Source organism: Sorex fumeus, unplaced genomic scaffold (assembly GCF_029834395.1).
Source record: "Sorex fumeus unplaced genomic scaffold, SorFum_2.1 ptg000178l, whole genome shotgun sequence".
NCBI classification, from domain to species: Eukaryota; Metazoa; Chordata; class Mammalia; order Eulipotyphla; family Soricidae; genus Sorex; species Sorex fumeus.
In genome coordinates this window covers 288552-309298 of record NW_026606235.1, presented here as the reverse complement: position 1 = coordinate 309298, position 20747 = coordinate 288552, and the positions used below count along the sequence as shown (strand labels likewise).

At 56.1% G+C, this 20747-nt stretch overlaps 1 protein-coding gene across 2 annotated transcripts in view; it reads left to right on the top strand.

Moving 5' to 3' along the window:
• LOC130017131 (transmembrane 9 superfamily member 4) overlaps window positions 1-20049 on the top strand; it is a 29779-nt gene extending 9730 nt beyond the window's left edge. The window contains exons 3-17 of one of the 2 annotated variants that reach the window (XM_056107829.1): window positions 2517-2682; window positions 2783-2912; window positions 6350-6473; window positions 7656-7774; window positions 8117-8228; window positions 9929-9999; window positions 12057-12189; window positions 13164-13245; window positions 13339-13414; window positions 13811-13894; window positions 15617-15792; window positions 16096-16159; window positions 16825-16944; window positions 17821-17910; window positions 19591-20049. In XM_056107829.1, the coding sequence (XP_055963804.1) occupies window positions 2517-2682; window positions 2783-2912; window positions 6350-6473; window positions 7656-7774; window positions 8117-8228; window positions 9929-9999; window positions 12057-12189; window positions 13164-13245; window positions 13339-13414; window positions 13811-13894; window positions 15617-15792; window positions 16096-16159; window positions 16825-16944; window positions 17821-17910; window positions 19591-19740 (1697 nt within the window). In that variant the 3' untranslated portion in view covers window positions 19741-20049. The remainder of the gene's footprint in view (window positions 1-2516; window positions 2683-2782; window positions 2913-6349; window positions 6474-7655; window positions 7775-8116; window positions 8229-9928; window positions 10000-12056; window positions 12190-13163; window positions 13246-13338; window positions 13415-13810; window positions 13895-15616; window positions 15793-16095; window positions 16160-16824; window positions 16945-17820; window positions 17911-19590) is intronic. The other variant, XM_056107828.1, reaches the window with a different exon arrangement.
• The last annotated feature ends 698 nt before the right edge of the window (window positions 20050-20747 follow it).

Below are 20747 nucleotides of genomic sequence, written 5' to 3'. Positions count from 1 at the left end.
TGAGTGAGTAGGGCCTGGTGTAGAGGAAAAGCGTTCCACGGATGGTGGAGGACAAGTCACCATCCCTGTGTATCCCTGGGCATGGCCATCAGGACAGAGATGGCCTCTGCCCTTCATCAGCGGCCTTGCTGTGCATAGGTCAGCTCTGTGGCCTTGTGCTCCACCAGCAAGCTACCTGGTTACTGCACCCTCACTGGTGGGCAAAGGAGGATGAGGCCCTCACGTAAGTCCTCCTCAAGCCTGCCTCTGCTTCGCCCTCTCCTCTGAAACTCATCTGCATTTACTACTGTAAGCCACAATGAAAGCATCCATCCATGGCCCTGACCTCACCGCAGAACCTTAAAATGATTCTTCCATTGGCACCGGAGAGATGATAGCACAGTGGTTAGGGTGTTTACCTTGCATACCATCGGCCTTGCATACCACTGACCCGGGTTTGATTCCTGGCACCCCATCTGGTCCCCCTGCACTGCCAGAAGTTATTCCTGAGTGCAGAAAAAAATTTCTTTCATCTGAATAGGCCATTCTTCCTATTTTTCCACCTAGAATCTGCTGGTAGAAACGACAGAGCGCGCCTATGGGCACCTCTCGTCTCTGCTGCCTGTATCAATCAGCACCAGGCTCCCTGGGGTTCACCTCTTCAGTAGCTCCTGGATCGGTGCGCTGTGTCTGCCCCCGCCACACACTCCAGGCGCCCTGATCCTTGCCACCACCGCTCTCTGCCCCAGGCATTCTTGTTCCCTTCACGAGACAGCCAGAGTGATCTTCTGTAGCCAGAATCAGATGGTGCCGTCCCTCTCTGCCTATTAAAAGGCCATTGTTGGCTTCTATTGCTGGCTGGATAAATTCCAGACGTCCAGTGTGTCCTAGAGACCCGTTGCAGTCCAGCTCCAGCTCACCTGAAGCCCTTCTCTGCATTGCAACCTCACAAGCCTTGAAGCATCACCGGCCTGGCCCCAGCCTCCAGGCACCTTTCCATAATGTTTCTCCCATCTAGTGTGTTCTTCTCGGTATCTTCTGTCACTGTCTTCTCTCAGAACTCACTGCAAGGGTCACTTTCTCAGAGAAGTTTCTAGACCTGCTCACCCATGTCTTGAGCAAGTTCCTCCTGTGATACGATAATGCTCCTTCTCCTGGGTGCTCAGGCTGTCCTCCCCCTAGGCTGAGAGGTTCCAGACGGCGTCTGTCAGCCTTGCTCACAGCCAGTTCCCAGCACATGCCAAGGGCTCGTTTGGGGAATGAACAAACGCAGGGTCGAGCCCGTGGTTCACTCAGGTGGGCATGTTGTGAAGGCGTCAGTCCTGCCTATTGGCTCGTCTGCCAGTTCCACGTCACCTCAGGCTCGCTGGGACAGCTCAGTGTGAGAGCGCCGTTGGGCCTGATGGACAGTTGCTAACTTCTCAGGTCCAGTCAGCGTGACTTGTGGCAGCATGTGCCTCGGGGCAGCGGGCAGAGGAGGGGCATGCTTCTTGCTTGCTGCCTTTTCCCGTTTGTACTTAATATTCATTAAGTACAAAAACTGCCTTAGCTAAAATTCTCAGGGGCTGGATTTTACCCCACCTCCCTGCCTGCCTGACCCAGGACCTGAAGACACAGGGATAAGCAGGCAACACTGTCTGCCTTTCCAGAACCCCCAGACAGGTGGAGGCGACAGGTACTTAACAGGGCAGTCCAGTGCTCAGAGTCGTGTCACTGGCACGAAGGGGTGCAGGGGGCCACTGGGGAGCGAGCACAGGGCTAGGGCGCTTGACCTGCCTGTGGCCAGCGGGGTTTGGTTCCCTGGCACCAATTACGGGCCCCTGAGCACGGCTGGGCATTTCTCCGCCTAACTCCCCTACGGACAAGGAAAGACACAGCAGCGATGCCGGTGGCAGAAATATTGTTTGCTACCTGCCCCCCTGCGACTGCTCCTTCCCTAGCCCTGTGAGCAGACACGCAGCGGCACTGGGGTGGACCCTAATGCTCCCGGATGGGAAGCGCGGCCCAGCCCAGCCCTCAGTGCACCGATGGTCCTCGCATGACAGAGAAGCAGACTGAGGCTCAGTGAGGCTACAATGCCTTTCCACGACTGCTGGGCTAGGAGAGGGCAGAGCAGGGTCTGTGCAGGCTGCTGCTTCTGCCTCAGAGGCCCAGAGGAGGGAGCACGGAACTCTGTCATGAAGAGGTTGGGGAAGGCCACGACCCATAGAAGCTGAGCTCAGAGAGTGAGTCACAGTTTCCCGGGGCGTGGAGCAGGGCCCAGCAGCTCAGGTGAAAGCAGCAGCCGGAGGCCTGGGGGTAGCCGGTGCGGTCTGTCTGTAGGCTGCAGAGTCCGCACTGCTCACGCGGGGAGGAGAGGTCGGCAGGCGGGAGTGGGCCAGGTAAACGGGCAGGGAGGCCAGGGTCACTGCGAGTCAGGTCGCAGCGCCATCAGGCGGCCCCCACGGTGAGGGGTCCATCCTGTGTCTTCTTGGCTCTGCTGATCTCAGCAACCTCGGGGCTGAAGCTCTGAGCTCCATCTGTCTCTCTTACGGCAGGAGAGGTGCTGAGAGGGGACCGGATTGTCAACACCCCTTTCCAGGTTCTCATGAACAGCGAGAAGAAGTGTGAGGTGCTGTGCGGCGAGTCCAAGCCAGTGACCCTGAGCGTGGAGCAGAGCCGGCTGGTGGCCGAGCGGATCACAGAGGACTATTATGTGCACCTGTAAGTTGTCCTGTGCTCCCTGTAGCCCGGTGTCCGCGTAGGGGCGGGCCCTGCTGGGAGTGGAAACCCCGAGGGACTGAGTGGGGCCTTGGGTTTCCAGCATCGCCGATAATCTCCCCGTGGCCACCCGGCTGGAGCTCTACTCCAACCGCGAGGGAGATGACCGGAAGAAGGAGAAGGACGTGCAGTTTGAACACGGCTACCGGCTGGGCTTCATGGATGTCAACAAGGTAGAGTGTCTCTGGTGCCTGGTGGGCTGAGGGGAGCTGCACCCCCAAATTATGAGTGTTCTGGGCTGCAGGAGAGAGGGAAGCACTGTGCCCTGGGCTCAGGTAGGGGAGATGAGGCACTTGCTCCCTGTGCGCTGGCTCTGCCCTGCCAAAGGCCCAGGGCCCCTGGTCCAGACTCTGATAGATGCCGGGCAGCAGGTGGGACACGCAGTACCTAAGAAGTCAGGGTTCAGGAGCCAGAGAGACAGCACTTGCCTTGCATGTGGCCGGCTCCGATTGCATCTCTGGAGCTTCTCCAGGAGGGTCCCCCAAGCACAGAGCCGGGAGTAGCCTCTAAACACCACTTGATATAGAGAAAAACACATACACAGCCACCACCGCCGCCATCAAAACCTCTGGCGTCTCGGGAGTCTGTGAGGCTGTCAGAGGGTGAGCTGAGCAGTCGTCTCCTTGTGTCTTTAGAACCTCACCCCCCCTTTTTTTTTTTTTTTTGGATCAATTGTTTTGCTGTCCTGGCTCTGCATTCAGGGCCTCACGCACCGTCACTGCTGAGCCCAGCCCAGGCCTGGTTCTTCCAATGCCTCGTTGAGTGACTGTGAGCTGTGTGCTTCCGCTCTTTCAGCCTTTGCTGCCTTCCGTCACTTAATCACTTAACTTCCCGTTAGTCGTCGATTTGCTCGAGCGGGCGCCAGTAACGTCTCCATTTGTCCCTGTCGCGTGCTAGTGTAGCCCAATGGCATCTCTTCGCTCCGGGAACATGGAGGGCCTCAAACCGATCGTTCATGACCTTGACAAAGAAGTCTGACCATCTGGTAGGTGGGCGGCCACGCGGTCTCTTGACATCCCGTGGAATCCAATCAGTAACAGCTCTAGTCCAACGGTCGTCTTTAAATCTCATTACGTGACCAGCCCATCTGATTTTCGACACCTTGGCAAATGAGACAGCGTCCCTGATCCTTGATCGTCGACGGATGTCAGAACTCCGGATTCGTTCTCTCATTTGAGTGAAACGTGATATTCCAAGCATAGCTCTTTCTATTCTTCTTTGGGAGACCTGAATGGCGTTCTCATCTTGTTTGCGTAGGGCCCAGGTCTCTGAGGCATATGTTAATGCAGGAAGAACAGTGGAATCAAAGAGATGTGCCCGGAGCCGGAGGTTCTTCGTCCTCTTAGCTATTTCTTCGACGTTCTTGAAGGCGTTCCAAGCCGCTCTCTTCCTCCTGCGCAGCTCGGGTGCCAGGTCATTTGTCATGTTGACCTCTCGACCTAGGTACACATAGCTGTTGCATTCGGAGATGGTCGTTCCATTGAGAGCGAATGGGGCGTCAGGAACAAGGCTGTTTCTCATAAACATTGTCTTCGTAAGATTCAGCTGTAGTCCTACCTTTCCACACTCACGGTCAAAGTCGGCCAGCATTTGTGCCGCTTGGCTGATGTTTGGTGTTATTAAAACAATGTCATCAGCAAAGCGGAGGTGGTGTAGTTGCCGACCATCTATCTTCACTCCCATTCCTTCCCATTCCAGTCGTCGCATGATGTTCTCGAGGGTGGCACTGAAGAGAACGGCAATGGAGAAGATTATCCATGACTTCTACTCAAATCTCTTCGATAGCCATGTCCACTTGCCGACATACCAAATTCCACAGGATGGGTATGTCGTTCCCAACGTTCTCCCTTCCGAAATCCGACACGCCATTTCGTCAGTAAAGAAGCAAACAGCACCCGGCCCAGACAAGGTCAGACCTGAACACCTGAAGAACCTGCCGTCAGTACTCATCAATACACTGGCTCGGCTCTTCACTCGCTACCTGTCTGAATGCAAGGTTCCATCTCAATGGAAAACCAGCAGGACCGTACTACTGTTCAAGAAGGGAGACATCCATGACATTGGCAACTATCGCCCGATCTGCCTATTGTCTGTCATCTACAAGTTGTTCACTCGAGTCATCCTGAATAGGATTGGCAGAACACTAGATGAAGGACAACCATGTGAGCAAGCAGGGTTCCGCAAAGGATTCAGCACCATCGACCATATCCACACGATAACCAAACTCATTGAGGTTTCTCGGGAGTTCAAGATGCCGCTCTGCTTAACGTTCATTGATTTAAAGAAGGCCTTTGATTCTGTTGAGACGGAAGCGGTCATTGAAGCCCTAGCCAATCAGGGCATTCAAGCCCAATACATCAGGATCCTCCGTGAGCTGTATTGTGGATTCACTACCAGGATCTCACCATTCTACAAAGAAGTGATCGTTGATGTCAAGAGAGGGGTGCGGCAGGGTGATACCATTTCGCCTTCCGTCAGATATCTGTAAAAACCAGCCTCCTCTGGGGCTGTTCAGCGGCCGCGTCAGACCATCTGTCTGAGCACCTCAGAGCACAGACTCTGAGAAACATACTGACAGTGACATTGAGCTCTTTTGTGGGGGAGAGGCCCTTCTGTGAGGTGCTCGGGGAGTTGGAGAGCCACTCCCGGAGACCTTGACTAGCCAGGCTAGTGGTTCAAGTGCTGGGCCCTGCAGAGGTCTGGGGCTCGAACCTGAGTCAGGCGCATGCCTTGCATGGCCCCAGCCCTTGAACTGTCTCCTCGGCCATTGGCAGCAATGATCTTCACCGTGATTCTCCTAAGGTCCTGATGCTCTGATACAAGCCTTTGATACTCAGGGAGTGAAACACAAAAATATTTATTTATTTTTAGTCTAATCTATCTCCAGTTTATTTTTTCTTTTTGGGTCACACCCGGTGATGCACAGGGGTTACTCCTGGTTCTGCACTTAGGAATCACTCCTGGCAGTGCTCGGGGGACCATATGGGATGCTGGGAATCGAACCCGGGTCGGCCGCGTGGAAGGCAAACCCCCTACCCGCTATACTATCGCTCCAGCCCCAAAAATATTTATTTTGAAGCACAATCTCTGTTCTCAAAAAAGCATTTCCTACTTGGAAAGAGAAGTGACAGTGTAAGACCCTGGGTCTCAAGTCTGTTCCCTGACAGACTGTGCTGGTCTGTGGCAGAGGACTTGACACTGGACTCCAAGGGAGTCCCGTGTGTCTCTGCGGTTGTCGCCGAGAAGGTGGAGCTGGGAAGTAGCTCGGTGCAGGGGAGAGTAGGGGGAGCGAGTGCTGTGATCAGAGCAGCAGTGCGGGCATCGTTTAGGCAGTGAGGAGAGCACCAGGCCACCTGGCGAGCAGATGTAGCCAAGAAGCTGATGATGATGGGGGCTTTAGGGACAGATTCTAGAGGGCCCTGGAGGAGGCTGGGGGTTTTCCTCATAAGCTTCAGGGTGTCCGAGAGGGTTTCTGATCAGGGAGGTGCTATGAAGCGGTGGCTTGTAGGGGGCTGTGACAGCTGGCAAGAGGAGGCCCCCAGTGCCTGGGGGACTTTCCTGGTGGTTTCTTGGCCCCAGCTCTCACGTGCCCTCCCTTGCTCTGTTTTAGATCTACCTGCACAATCACCTCTCGTTCATTCTCTACTACCACCGAGAGGACCTGGAAGAGGACCAGGAGCACACGTACCGCGTCGTCCGCTTCGAGGTGATTCCCCAGAGCATCAGGCTGGAGGGTGAGTGGGGAGGTGTGAGCAGAGGGGCAGGGCTGGAGGGGCCTGGGGTTTCACACCAGCATCTTCTCCCACTCGAGTCCTGGCATGGCTGGGGGCCCGCAGGACCAGTCAGGGTAGGGTCTCCGCCTTCCCTTCGGAGAAGGTGGGGGGTGAGGAGACAGCAGACATATGTCACGCCCTGGCCTGAGCGCCTTATCGGTTTACCACCTGCTGGCAGCTCCCGGGTGTGTGCTGTGATCCTCTCTAGTGAAGCAGCCAGGGGCTTGGCTGGGCCTCTTCCTGAGAACCAGCCGGCTCCCTTGGGGTAAGATGAGAGCAAGGGTGTAGGCAGAGCTCCAGGACAGTGGCCTTCAGTGTCTCTCTTCATCTGTGGGAGTCATCGACACAGACTAGAAGGGGCTTGGGGTCACAGTGATTGGGGCTCCGGGAGCCTGGCCCAACCCTGCCTACGGTTCCCCCTTGTCCCACCAGCCTTCCCGCACTGCAAGGCCGGCATTGGCATAGCAAGCCCAGCGCTCTTGTCCACAGCGGTGTGGGGTTTCTGGCCTTCTGTTTCTTTTCTCGGCTGTCTCATGTAAGGCAGAGAGGAAAAGCACAAACCGTCTCTCCTGTGAGCACAGTCACATGTGCTTCCGTCAAGTCCCTGACATCGTCTGCGTCCCCTCACCCCCAGCCGCCCCCAGCTTATTGAGGTCAGAGATGGTCTCTTTTGCGTGCCATGTTATTTCCCGCACCGCAGGCACTGGCTTTATGCTCATTGGTTGAACAAATGGGGAGAGAGGAGGACGAACAGATGAGTATGTGAAGGAAATAGCTGAGGGAATCGCTACAGTGCCTGAACTTGGTGGGTGAAGTGAGTTGGGGAAGCCTGGCCGAGCGAGTGAGGTTGATTAAATGAGTGACTACTTCCGTGAAGTGAAGGGAGACTGACTAAATGAGACCGATCCCCACCTCTGAACCCATGCTCTGCAGCCCACCGGGCGCTTTGGAAGGGCACGGCTCTGGGGGCACAGTTGAAGGACATTGTTGCAGTTGCCCTCCCAACCCCCACTGCTCTCAGCAGCTCAGAAGCAGCTTCTAGCCTGCCCCCACCCCCGCCTCAACCCCCACCCTAACTACCAGCAGCCCTGGTCTGTGGCGCTGACCCCCCACAGGAACAGACTGAGTCTCTGTCTCTCACAGACCTCAAAACAGGCGAGAAGAAGTCATGTACCCTGCCCGAGGGCACCAACTCCTCACCCCAAGAAATTGACCCAAACAAGGAGAACCAGCTGTACTTCACCTACTCCGTACACTGGGAGGTGAGCAGGCCTGGCGCCCACAGCAGGGGGATGGTTCTGGTGTGGGGAAAAACTGTCATCTTAGGGGAGCCAGAAAGATGGTCCAGGGGGTAAGGCATTTGCATTGCATGCCAGTTTGATCCCTGGCACCACTGGAAGCAACCCCCAGCACCCTAAGTGTAGCCCCAAAACCAAAAAAATTGGGGGGCCCAGGCTGTGACTCAGGTGAATTTGATCCTTGGCACTGCATGGTCCCCTGCACGCTGCTCAGGCATCATGGGAACTGGCCCCATGCTGACAACAGCGATGACAAGAACACCCCTGGGAGTCCTGGCTCTTACGCGCTTCCTCTGTGCCCCCCAGGAAAGCGACATCAAGTGGGCCTCTCGCTGGGACACCTACCTGACCATGAGCGACGTGCAGATCCACTGGTTCTCTATCATTAACTCTGTCGTGGTGGTCTTCTTCCTGTCAGGTGAGAGACCTGTGAGTTGGGCCGCGGAGAAGCCAGGGGCCGAGGAGGGCTGTGTCAGTATATCTGTCAGAGAGAACTTCTAGAGTATTCTAGAACTTCTGAGCATGCTCTGTGCGCAGAGCTGGGTCAGCAAACAGCAGCAGGACTCTGCGTTGGAGTTTGGGTGCACATTGGTGAAAAATGCTGAGACTCCACCCCAGCATTTGCTCCCTTGGGCGAAGAGGGCCTCTCCTCATGCACACACACCCTGGCTCAGGCACCGAGCCCCTGGCTCCTTCTGTTCAGGGACAGGCACCCTGCTGGATGGAGACTGCTGGGCGCCCCACCCCGGCCTCTGCCCCACACCGCCTCTATTCAGGTGGAGGGAGAGTCGGCCAGCGCACTCAGGGTGGAGCTGCAGTAGCGATAAGTGCTGTGGGGCACACAGATAGGGAGCCCCTTCGAGGCAGGGGCTGAGGGGGAAAGGGGCCACCTGTGTTAGGAAAGGCCTGTGTGAAGAGGCGCCGCCCCTCAGGGCCCAGGTCCAGCTCCGGTGAAACTCATGGCCTTGCAGGGGGACACCCAGGCGAGAAGCTGGGTGGCCAGAGGTGGCAAGAGAGGAGGCGGGCCGACGAAAGTGGAAGGTAGATCAATTTAATATCAAATGAAATATATTGGCAATTCTAGCTGTTGGAGAGTAAACATTCACGGGGGATTGGGGATGGAGTAGGACAATTGCCTTGCACGCATCTGACCCCCTTTGATCCCTGGCACCCCATATGATCCCCTGAGAACCCCAGGTGTGGCTCAAAGTGTGTGTGTGTGTGTGTGTGTATATAGCACAGCGGTAGGGCGTTCGCCTTACATGCGGCCAGCATGGCCGACCCGAGTTCAATTCCTCCGCCCCTCTCGGAGAGCCCAGCAAGCTACCGAGAGTATTCGATATGCCAGACACAGTAACAACAAACTCTCCAATGGAGACGTTACTGGGCCCGCTCGAGCAAATCGATGAACAACGGGAGGACCTTTACCTTTATTTATATATATATATATATATATATATATATAGAGAGAGAGAGAGAGAGAGAGAGAGAGCGCATACTTCATGCCTGAGTACATGCTTGGCATGCAGGTGGCCTGGGTTCAATCCTAGTACCACCTGGTCCCCTGAGCACTGCCAGGAACAGCCCCTGATCACAGAGCTGGGAGTGGCCCTGTGGTTCTGCCTGGTGTGGTCTACACACAAAAGACCCCCCCAGGGGTCAGCTGCTGCGCTGACAAGCACCTCACAAACATCTCAGTCCCGGAAGTCCCATGAGTTAAGCCTGGAAATGTTAAATTGGCTTGAGGTCATATGACCAGTGGAACTGCATTCTCTGACAGTCCATGTGGGACCCCTTGAACATTTAGCTGCCTTGGGGAGGTCTCGAAGCGAGAGGAAGGAGTTTGGGGGCCGTGAGACCCTCCACACAGAGGAGACAGCCAGAGTAAAGGAAAGGAGGAGTGAGAGGGATCTGTGAAACAGTAAAGGCGGTACCTCTCCAGGAGGAGGGGGCAGAGTGAGGCCTGGGCAGGCTGGGCTGGACTGGGCTGAGCCCACAGGCTGCTTGGAGTCGGGTGTCCTGTGACTGCTGCCCCGAGGGAGGGGTTGAGACACTGGAAGAAGGCTGCAGAGCGCTGGAGGACCACCGCATAAGGACTCCCGCACCTTGTCCCCGCAGGCATCCTCAGCATGATCATCATTCGTACCCTGAGGAAGGACATCGCCAACTACAACAAGGAGGATGACATTGTACGTCGGGATGACCTACCCGATGTGGGTGGGAAGGGGATGCGGTCTTTGACGCAGATGAGAAAGGGGGCTGGGTGGAGTGTAGCCCCCAGCGCCTGCAGCCTGGGCAGCCCATACTGCCAGGCCAGCTGGCCTGTACCGCCTGGCCAAGCATTGCCAGGAGGGAACCCTGACCCCAGCATCCCTGAGGAGGTTCCTATTAAATACACACATATCTGAGGCCAGAGCTATATTGTACCGTGGGTAGGGCACTTGCCTTGCACCTGGCTGACCTGGGGTCGATCCTGGCACCCCATTTGGTTCCCTGCACGTCACCAGGAGTGATTCCTGAGCGCAGAGCCAGGAGACAGCCCTGAGCACCACCAGGTGAGGTCTAAAAAGAATTTTAAATGAACAAAGTGGTAGAGGTAAGATTCTAATTCTAAGTATAGAAGTAATAGAAGAAATTATGGAAAGGAGACTTGATTCCTTGGACACGTAAGAAAATGTAATGGGGGAGTTCTAGAGAGATACTGCAGGAATTAAGATGGAATCTGCCATGATTTGATCCTCGGCACCCCAGCACTCCCTAAGCACCGCTGGGCATGACTTTGGAGGCCCCCGAGCAGTGCCAGCTCTGCCAGGGTAGCCCAGGTGGTCCCCAGCACCACACACCTGAGCAACAGTACCTTCAGCCCCTCACGTTGAACTGCTGACCCAGGTAACCAAGCATCACCAGGAGCGGCCCCTGTACCCCCTGAGTACCGGGGGGCGGGGATCCTATTTTAATGGGGCCCAGAGATGGCGTAGAGGCCTGGAGCGCATGCTGCACTGAGGTTGTCTCTCCTGCTCACGTGGTCCCCTGAGCACTTCCTCACTGCATGTGACCCACAAAACAAAATATAAAAACCTTTTAACTGCTGTACATGTCAGAATACATGAAAGAAACAAAACTATGATGAGGAGAAGGAGTATTTGCCACACACTTAGAAGAAGATGATACAGTTGAAACAAGAAAGAAACCTGGGGACTGGAGGGTGTTTGCCTTGCACGCAGCTGACCCGAGTTCGATTCCCAGCATCCCATATGGTCCTCCGAGCACTGCCAGGAGCAATTCCTGAGTGCATGAGCCAGGAGTAACCCCTGTGCATCGCCGGGTGTGACCCAAAAAGCAAAAAAAAGAAAGATTAGTAGCTCGCATGCTTGTTAGGCATGTGGGAAGCTGTTCCCTCAGCAGTGACAGTGGCTCACAGATTCAGACCATCACGAGGAGACGGTCATGAGCAGAGCATCAGATGGCATAGATGCATGCATGTTTCCACGTGTGTGTGAATAGCGTTCTTGATTAGCATCACATGGGAGAGTCGCCTTCCCATGCCAGCTGCACAGGAGACATGGACAAGGATTCTAAGATTGTCACCTTGCTTTGACCCAGTGATTCTAGAATTGTCCTTACGAGAAGCATCAAAGTACAGACTTGCTCTAGAAATATCCATTGCTGCTTCACTTCTCACTCAAATCAACTGGATCGGGTGTGGCCGCGGTTCCCCCACAGTACTCAGTCTGTGTGGCACAACATTGCCCAGCCTAGGCCTTGAACCCGTGGATGCATTGATTAGACTTAAACAGAAAATAACAAAATCACAGTAGAATACAGGCTGAGCCCAGCTTCATGTGTCACATACATTTGTCAAGGACCAGAAGGCAGGGTGAAGCTGTGTTCCGTCTTTCAGGGTTCTGTCCTCCCCTTCTCCACTCTGGGACCCCAGCTGGCGCCTTGTTGCCTTGTACCTGCAGTTTACGCTCTGTCAGAGTTGCAGCCCCAACCCCTGTCTTTCTGCATTCAATGTTTTTTTCTCCTCTGCTATTTACTGCTCTCCATTGATGTGAAACTTGACCACATACTGAGGAGTTTCTTCTCATCCCGCCCTCCCCCTCCCCCCCAACGTGTGTAAGATCATGCATAGCTTGATAGTCAGCCCCAGTGCCAGGCAGGGCTGGTTGGCATCTGCATGCCCCAGGGCCCTCCCTCATCTGGGAATGTGGACGCAGCGTCACTCTCTGCCTCTCTGCCACAGGAAGACACCATGGAGGAGTCTGGGTGGAAGCTGGTGCATGGCGACGTCTTCCGGCCCCCCCAGTACCCCATGATCCTCAGCTCCCTGTTGGGCTCAGGCATTCAGCTCTTCTGTATGATCCTCATCGTCATCTGTGAGTGCGCCTGGAGGGGGGCTGACCTCAGGGGGCAGCCAAGGGGCGGGGCTTCCCTCTCTCTGGGTCAGGGAGAGCCACCTGTCCCCACAGAGACTGTGCCTCAGCTCCTGGTGGGCTCGCCTGCCATACAGCCCCCGGCAGCTCTGGCAGCGTGGCCTCCTCTAGTGCCAACTGTTCAGGTGGCTAACCCACCACAGCACCCCGATTAAGACTTCAGGCAGTGGGACCTGAGAGAGAGTACAGCGGACAGGGCGCTTGCCTTGGACGCAGCCAACCCGGTTCAGTCCCCGGCACCGTATGTGGTCCCCTGAGCCCTGCTAAGAGTGATCTGTGAGCTCAAAGCCAGGAGTCAGCCCTGAGCACAGCTGGGTGTGATCCCCCCCAAAAAAAACAGGCTTAGGCCAGCCCCAAAAAATGAATATGGAGGATTTCTAGACAATTCTGAAGTCAGTCTGGCAAGGTTTTTTTAATCCTTTCAATATTTAACATGGTAGTAGTAAGGTAAACAGACCAATCAATACAGACTTACGTATATGTATAATGTGTAAATGTGTGTATAGGTATTGCAAGATGATCGCATCATTCCATTTCTGCCTTGTGATGAGAGTTTTAAAATTTGCTAGTGACCGTGCTCTGCCTCACTGAGCCTCTCCCCCTTGCCTCCCAACTTTATGGGCAGAGACAGGCCGTTTCACTTTGGGGCCCCTGTTTCCCAGCGGATTGCTGGGGCAGGCCCAGTCAGCTGGCACGGCTGATCCCCTCAGCCCTGAGCCCGGCTGGTGACCTGTGCTGACGGCTGTGCCCCAGTGGACCTCAGTCGAGCCCAGCACCCTGTGAGAGGAGCCTAGTGGCTGTTCTGGCGGGGAGGTGGGAGGGGGTGGGAAGGGAACCTGGGCAGGGGTGGACTCTGGGCCCAGCACCAGCCCCCTGACGTCTCTCTGGCCTTTCTCCCTCCCCTCCCTGCTCTGCAGTTGTGGCCATGCTTGGGATGCTGTCGCCTTCCAGCCGGGGCGCTCTCATGACCACCGCCTGCTTCCTCTTCATGTTCATGGGGTAGGTGTGTCAGAGGGGGCTTAGGGGCCACCCCGCACCGCCTGTGCACCTGCTCACAGCCCCACCCCCACCCCCCCTGCTGTTTCCCCATAGGGTGTTCGGCGGATTCTCTGCCGGTCGGCTCTACCGCACTCTCAAAGGCCACCGGTGGAAGAAAGGCGCCTTCTGTGTAAGTGTGTGCCTCTGCGGTGGGCTCCCCACTTCCCTGGGCCGCTGGGGCCGTGGTGCCCACACTCGCTTTCATCAGCATCTTGTTTATCAGTCACGGTTCAGCAGAGAGCTGTCCCTGGGTTTCGAGTGCCGGGAACTGCACGTTGTTGTGCAAGGCGGACACACCCTGGGTGGTGAGGGGGTGTCACAGACTGGGGGGTCTCAGGAGACGCTGATCAGACCCAGTTATAGACAGAAGTGGGGGCACAGGAGGGCAGTTAGGGATAAGAAGAACACAGAATAGGAGGCCGGCCTGGCTCCGAGATCAGGGGGTCCCTTCTGAAAGGAGTCCTGAGGAGCTGGGGCCGGGTTTGCCCAGGCAGGAGCTTCTCAGTCTCCCGCCTCTTGCTTGCAGACAGCAACTCTGTACCCTGGTGTGGTGTTTGGCATCTGCTTCGTGCTGAATTGCTTCATCTGGGGCAAACACTCGTCGGGAGCGGTAAGAGCCCTGCCCCGCCCGGGCAGCCCCCCGCCCCAGGTCACTTCCTGCCTTTCCCTTCCCTTTTTGGGCACCCAAAGTTGTGTTCCCAGCTCTGGTGGCAGAGGGCTAGCTGGCGTTTCCCCAGCCCTGCCCAACCCGCGGTCAGCTGGCTGGCCTTCGCCCATGTCTCTGTGGGGCTGCTTCCCCAGTTCTGGGGCCCCCTGGGGGCTTTCCCTTTGACTCCACCACGGGAAACTGCTGTGATTGTCGGTCACTCTTCCCGAAAGCGGCCTCTCCTATGCCCCTGCCCCTGGGCGGGTGCAGCACACAGCGGGAGGCTGGAATCCCTCGTGCCAGCCCATCCCGCTGCAGTTGCCCACGATGTCCTGATTCGGATCTGGAGTCTGCGGCAGGCGGCATGAACCTCCCTCCTGCCGGTGCCCCTCCAGCCCTGGGTCTCTGCACGCCCAGGAGCCGTTGGCGCTTCCTTCTTCCTTCCCCTTTCTGGACTCTGCACTGCTCTCCCGCGAGCACAGAGACGCTCAGCTCTGGACTGTGCTTTTGTAGTTTTGAACATCCCTTCTTCTTCTTCTTCTTTTTTTTTTCAAGCTATATTCAAAGTGGAATTATAGAATTTTTAATTACCAAAAAAAAAAAATACAACCTCAAACATCTGTGATGTTTTCTTTGTTCTAAGTACGTTTATAGTAATTCATTTCTTCCTTTTGGTATGGTTTTTGTAAGAACCATAATGTACAGAAGTGGAGAAAGATGGAAATGTAAAATTGGTTCCGATCCCTTAAATCCTAGCAGAGCAAGTACTTGGTATAGGCTGTTTTCAGCACTGTAGCACTGTCCTCCTGTTGTTCATCGATTTGCTTGAGTGGGCCCAGTAACATTATGAGACTTGTTGTTACTGTATTTGGCATATCAAATACGTCATGGGTAGCTTGCCAGGCTTTGCTGGGTGGGTGAGACTCTCGGTAGCTTGCTGGGCTCTCTTGAGAGGGGCAGAGGAATCGAACTTGGGTCAGCCTCATGCAAGGCAAAAGCCCTACCTGCTGTGCTATTGCTCCAGCCCGTTTTCAGCATATATGCATATAAGTATTGGTGTTTTCATTCAAATATATAAATATTCATAGCCTACTTTCACTTAACAGTACATTTTTTGGTAAGGTTTTGTGAGAGTAGAAGAGGTTTGGGTTTCGGGGCCATCAGTGCTCAGAGGATAATCCTGGCAGTGCCAGGGATTGAACCAGGGTCCGCCGAGTTGTGTGAGCCAGAAAGATAGTGCAAAGAGCTGGGCACGTGCTTTACATGTGGAAACCCCGGGTTCAGTCTTGAGCACTGAGCTAGGAGTAACCCCACAACACTGTAAGATGTAGCCTGAACCTCCACCTCCTCCCTTCCCCTGCACTAAGTACATGTGAGTTTTGTTTTGTTTTGTTTTGTTTTTGTCTTGGGGTCACACCGGTGATGTTCAGAGGTTAATCCTGGTTCTGCATTCAGGAATTACTCCTGGCGATGCTCGGGGACCTTGTGCATGCCAGGGATCAAACTGGGTCGGCCGCATGCAAGGCAAATGCGCTCCCTACTGTACTGTTGCTCAGGCCCCAGTCCATGTTTTTTTTTTTTTTTCCAGTTGTTACTGTTGCTCTGTTTTGTTTGGGTTTGCTTTTGGGGGAAGCGGGACTTTCCCCTGTGGGCCCGCCCCCCCACCTCACAGCGCTGTGCCCGCAGGTGCCCTTCCCCACCATGGTGGCCCTGCTGTGCATGTGGTTCGGCATCTCCCTGCCCCTCGTCTACTTGGGCTACTACTTCGGCTTCCGCAAGCAGCCGTATGACAACCCTGTGCGCACCAACCAGATCCCCCGGCAGATCCCCGAGCAGCGGTGGTACATGAACCGGTTTGTGGGGTGAGTCTCTGTGGAAGTGGCGGGGCCTGGGGGCGGGGAGGTGCCACTGGTGCACCTACAGATCTGGGTGGCTTCAGTGAGCTCAGCTGGACCCCAAGAGAGGAGCAGTGTGTGTGTCGGAGCCCCACTTGGGTTCGGCCAGAAGGAGCCAGGCCGGGGAAGCCAGGGTGGGCCGTGCAGTGGGACAGTGGAGGGCGCCTGTTTCCTGGCCTGGGAGATGGGGCGGATGCCCACCCCTCTGCCTCTCGAGAGGCGCCTGCGGGGTCTGGGCTGGGCGGCACTCACCCTCCCCTTCTGCCGCAGCATCCTCATGGCCGGGATCCTGCCCTTCGGTGCCATGTTTATCGAGCTGTTCTTCATCTTCAGTGTGAGTACTTCCGCCCGCCCAGATTCCCCTCTGGTCTCCCAGGATGACCAGAACCGCCCCACCGTGAGGGACAGAAGGGTAAACCCCATCTACCCCTCTTCAGGCCCCTTAGCACCACGGTACCATCATTGCCAGGTCTGCTTTCATTCCCAGGTGCCCCCACACCTTTCCCTGGCGTGGGATCCTGGCTCATGGCCCGGGGTTGGCACTCAGGAGCTCCTTGCTCGGTAGTCGTGGTGCTGGCAGCTCCTTGACCAGTGTGCCAGGGTTGGGGCTGGCACAAGGGGCCCCTCAGAGCCATTGAGGTTTAGCTCTCCCACGCCCCGGCGTTTCCCTGAGTGCCCTGACTCCCGCCTGGTCTGAGCAGAAACCTGGTCAGAGGGTGGCTGGCCACCTCTCTTCATGTGCCCCTGGGTCGTCCCAGCCGTCAGAGGCCGGGCTTCCAGGTAGCAGCTGCCCTGCATGGACCCAGTCACTCTGCGCTCTGTTCACTGGGCGGTGGGAGTTGGGAGCCACCACCCATGACTAAGGCAGCCTTGCCCGGCCAGGTGCCAGACCCCCTGGCCACGTCTCTGCTGCTGCCCCGGCGGTGCAGGTGGGGTGCGCCATTCCCGTCGAGGACGTGGCGCCCTTCTGAAGGCCCCGTTGGCTCTGTTTGTCCACAGGCAATATGGGAGAATCAGTTTTATTATCTCTTTGGCTTCCTGTTCCTCGTCTTCATCATCCTGGTGGTCTCCTGCTCCCAGATCAGCATTGTCATGGTGTACTTCCAGCTCTGTGCAGAGGTGAGCGGCCTGCAGGGACACCGCATAGTGCATGGGCCTCTCCTCGGGCCTTGAGATTTTTATGGTTTTGCGTTTGGTTTTTGGGCTTGGTATGGGTTTTGTTTTAGGGGGTGTTATTTGCAGAGGGGTGGGGGCTTGGGGTTACACCCAGCAGTGCTCAGAGCTGACTCCTGGCTTTAAGCTCAGGGATCTCTCATGGTGGGACTCGGGAACCATGTGGAGTACCTGGGGTTGGAATGCGTATGGGCCGTGTGTAAGGAGGCGCGGCCTGCCTTGAGTCCCGGACATACGTATAGATTCCTCCGAGGGCCTGTGTCTCAGCTCCCTGCTAGGGGTCAAGAGGCATGCCTCGGCTGGAAGTGTGGGAGTCCCTACAACCTGGTGATCAGGTATGTCCACGCCAAGAGTGGTCTCCTGAGAGCAGGCAGGGGCTGGTGACCTGCCATCCTTCCATGCCAAGCCCCTGGCAGAGCGGGCAGAGCACTGCCTCCTGCCCTCTTGGGGCCTTCCTTCCCTGTGTGACAGGGCCAGCAATAGGGCAGCCTGGGGGCTGCCCCCAGGACTAAACGAGCCGCCACACAGCGCACCTTCCAGGGAACAGCGCCTGACACGCGGTGGGCGCTTGGTTAAACAAAGCGAGTCGTCCACGCAGTTCTCCCACTGTTGGCGGCAGTCAGGTTCGCTCTGGAGTCCTCAGTCCTGTGAGTTTTCAGAAGGGCCTGCGGTTGTCAAGCCGCCATCTCAGCCAAGATCAGAAACATTCCCATCACCCTAGTTATCTGTATTCTTAGCCCAAAGTCGTTCGCCTTCATGGCCAGTGTGAAATATGGGTTTGGATCCTGCCTGAAGACCGCCATGACGCTTCTTTCCCCTCAGGATTACCGCTGGTGGTGGCGAAACTTCCTGGTCTCCGGGGGCTCAGCCTTCTACGTCCTGGTCTATGCCATCTTCTATTTTGTTAACAAGGTACCGCCCTCCGGGTGGGCAAGGGGAAGGGAAGGGCCCGGGAGAAAACCTGTGCTTTCCCCCTAAACCTGGGGCCCGTCAGAGCCCTTCCAGGACTTAGTTGCCGTGGCACATGGGAATTTCAGGAAAGAGTGGATGTGTGTTCTCAGAAAGAGAAAAGGCTTCAGGCTAAATGACAGTGAGATCACTGCATGGGAAACCTGATCTTATAGAGTAGATTTCACCTCGGGAAGCTAGAACAGAAGGTAACATGGAAGAATAAGAAAAGTTGATAAGAGAGGCCGTTAAAGATGAAAGAAAGCAGAAAGTGCTGGAATAGCCTTCAGGAACTGGCACATTCAGAGTTCACTGTAGCCAGAGTGGTGAGAGTACAGAGCAGACCCACTCTGTGCAGTGTTTAAAGATTGATGCCTGCATACACCACGACATCTATGGGAGGAGCTGGGGGTCATCTCCAGTGGGCCTCGCCTCTCCAAACCTGAGCCCACTTCTGATTTGCAGCCAGGCAGCGGGCCCTGACGAGGCTCCTGGGTCTATTGGTTGAAGCTGGGAAAGCACGTTTCCTAAAATGTCAGGCTTAGAAAGTCCAGAAGGCCCAGGGCAGGCAGTGCTGAGCGCTGCCAGTTTGCCATGCGTGCCCCTCCATGCCAAGGCCCATACCAAGCTTCCACACAAGCGGTTCCCAGTCAGGCACCAGCAGACTCTAGCCTCGGTGCCAGCCACAGCCCTGCCTCTGAATCAGGGTTTATTGGCGCTCAGCCATGCTGGTTTGCTGACATCCAGGTGGGGAGATTTTACCGTACAGTGGCAGAATTGAGTCATTTGAGTTTTTGGTGGTGGTGGGTAGTTTTTGTATGTTGATTTTTGGTTTTTAGTTTGGGGGCTGTCTGTACCCAGCAGAGCTGAGGTGCATGCTCTCCCTGGCGAGTCAAGTTGTTTGACAGATGCCATATGGCCCTTAAGCCCAACACTATTTATAATCTGACTTTGTTGTTGTTGGGCCACACCCAGCAGTGCTCACGGCTGACTCCTGGCTCTGCACTCAGGAATCACACCTGGCGGGGCTTAGGGACCATATGGGATGCCAGGAATCAAGCCCGGGTCAGCCATGTGCAAGGCAATCAGTCACCCTACCCACTGTACTCTCTTTCAGCCCTTAATTTGGCTCTTTAAAGAAAAAAATCTTTAAGTTTAGGTATTATGTTTTTGATGTGTAGTGTTGATGTACAGAGTTACCACACATGACCACCCCAAGGTCCTGTGACCTCCACTACTGTCCTTCCGTCATGTCCATCTGCCTCCATCTGCGTTCCCTCCCCCCTCCCCTCTCTGACTCTTGACCAAAAAGTTTGCTGACCCTGTCCTGGCGCAGTTAGTGGCAGAAGCCACTTCCTTCTGACACATTCTCTTTGGAAATCGGCCTCCTTGGAACTTCCATCCTCAGACTGTAGATTCACTTTCTGAAACTACATGCAGCCTGAACCCCCTTCCCGCCACCCCCCCCCCACAGCCCTCCCTGTCCTCTCACACCCGCAGCCCACGCCCCTCCCCTCGCACCCGCCGCCCACCCTTTTGCCAGCTCTTGCCCCTTTCTCGTGAGACCGGGGAAGGTAGGCGCCGGTCGCTGCCCGCGGCAGACTGCACTCAGCGACCGTGTCTCTCTTCTCTGCTCGTGCCCAGCTGGACATTGTCGAGTTCATCCCCTCGCTGCTCTACTTTGGCTACACGGCCCTCATGGTCCTGTCCTTCTGGCTCCTCACGGGCACCATCGGCTTCTATGCAGCCTACATGTTTGTCCGCAAGATCTACGCTGCTGTGAAGATAGACTGATGAGGTGGACCGGACCAGGGCCAGGCCCACCTCGTCGTCGGACTGGAAGCCACCTGCGCAGGGGACTGCAGGCGCCCAAAATAAAATCGCTCCTGCCCTTTGGGCTGTGACTCCTGGCACAGTGTTCCTGGACCCGGGGCTGCGAGGGTGCGGGAGGGCCTGTAGATAAATCTTGCATTTTCCTTCATCGTCTTATTCCGGTTCTGTGGGGGATGAGTTTTTTTGTGGGTTGTTTTTCTTCAGTGCTGAGAAAGTTCCCTCGGCAGGAACTCTTCGACCTGTTTCTTCAGGTTTGGTTTTTGGTTTGGGTTTTTTTTTTTTTATCAAATGGACCCAGGACGGATGAGTCCGCCGAGACACTGGGTTCCGGTCACTGTCTCCACCTCAGTTCCTCAGGGCTGTTGGCCACCCCACAACTGACCGGAAGAGTGACCACCTGCCTTCCCAGGCTTCCTCCGGGCTCCCGAGCCTCTTGGCCACCGCCCTTGCCGTGGATGCTGTGACGAAGCCCAGCTGCAGGTGGGACACGCGTGCTCAGTGCCAGCCTGCACGCCAGCCTCTTCCCCTACCTCCCCCGGGGCTGCCCCCCTGAAGGGCTTCTGCTCGTCTCGTCGCCCGGAGCAAGCCCGGGTCTCATCCCTGGAAGTGTGGGGGGTGCCCAGGGTCTCAGAACAGCAGGATACCCCCTGCTCAGAGCGGCAGGAGTCGGCTCGTCTAAAGAAGAGACTTCAGTGAACTGTCTTGTGCCAAGAAATAAACCCTGGACGTGGGGCCAAGTGTTTCCAGAGCCAGGCATGCGGGGGCTGTCTGGGTCGAGGGTACCCCAGCCCCTTCTCTGGGGATAGCTGCTCTGTGGGCTGTGTGTATGGCTTACGAAGTCTCCCCCCGGGCTCGCCCGCCTCAGTGCCCACTCGGGGCTCTCTGAGCTCTTGGCCCCTCCAGCGCGTGACCCTCTGCGGACACCCAGAGCCCTCTTGTGATGGGATGATGGGGGGTAAGTGCCATCC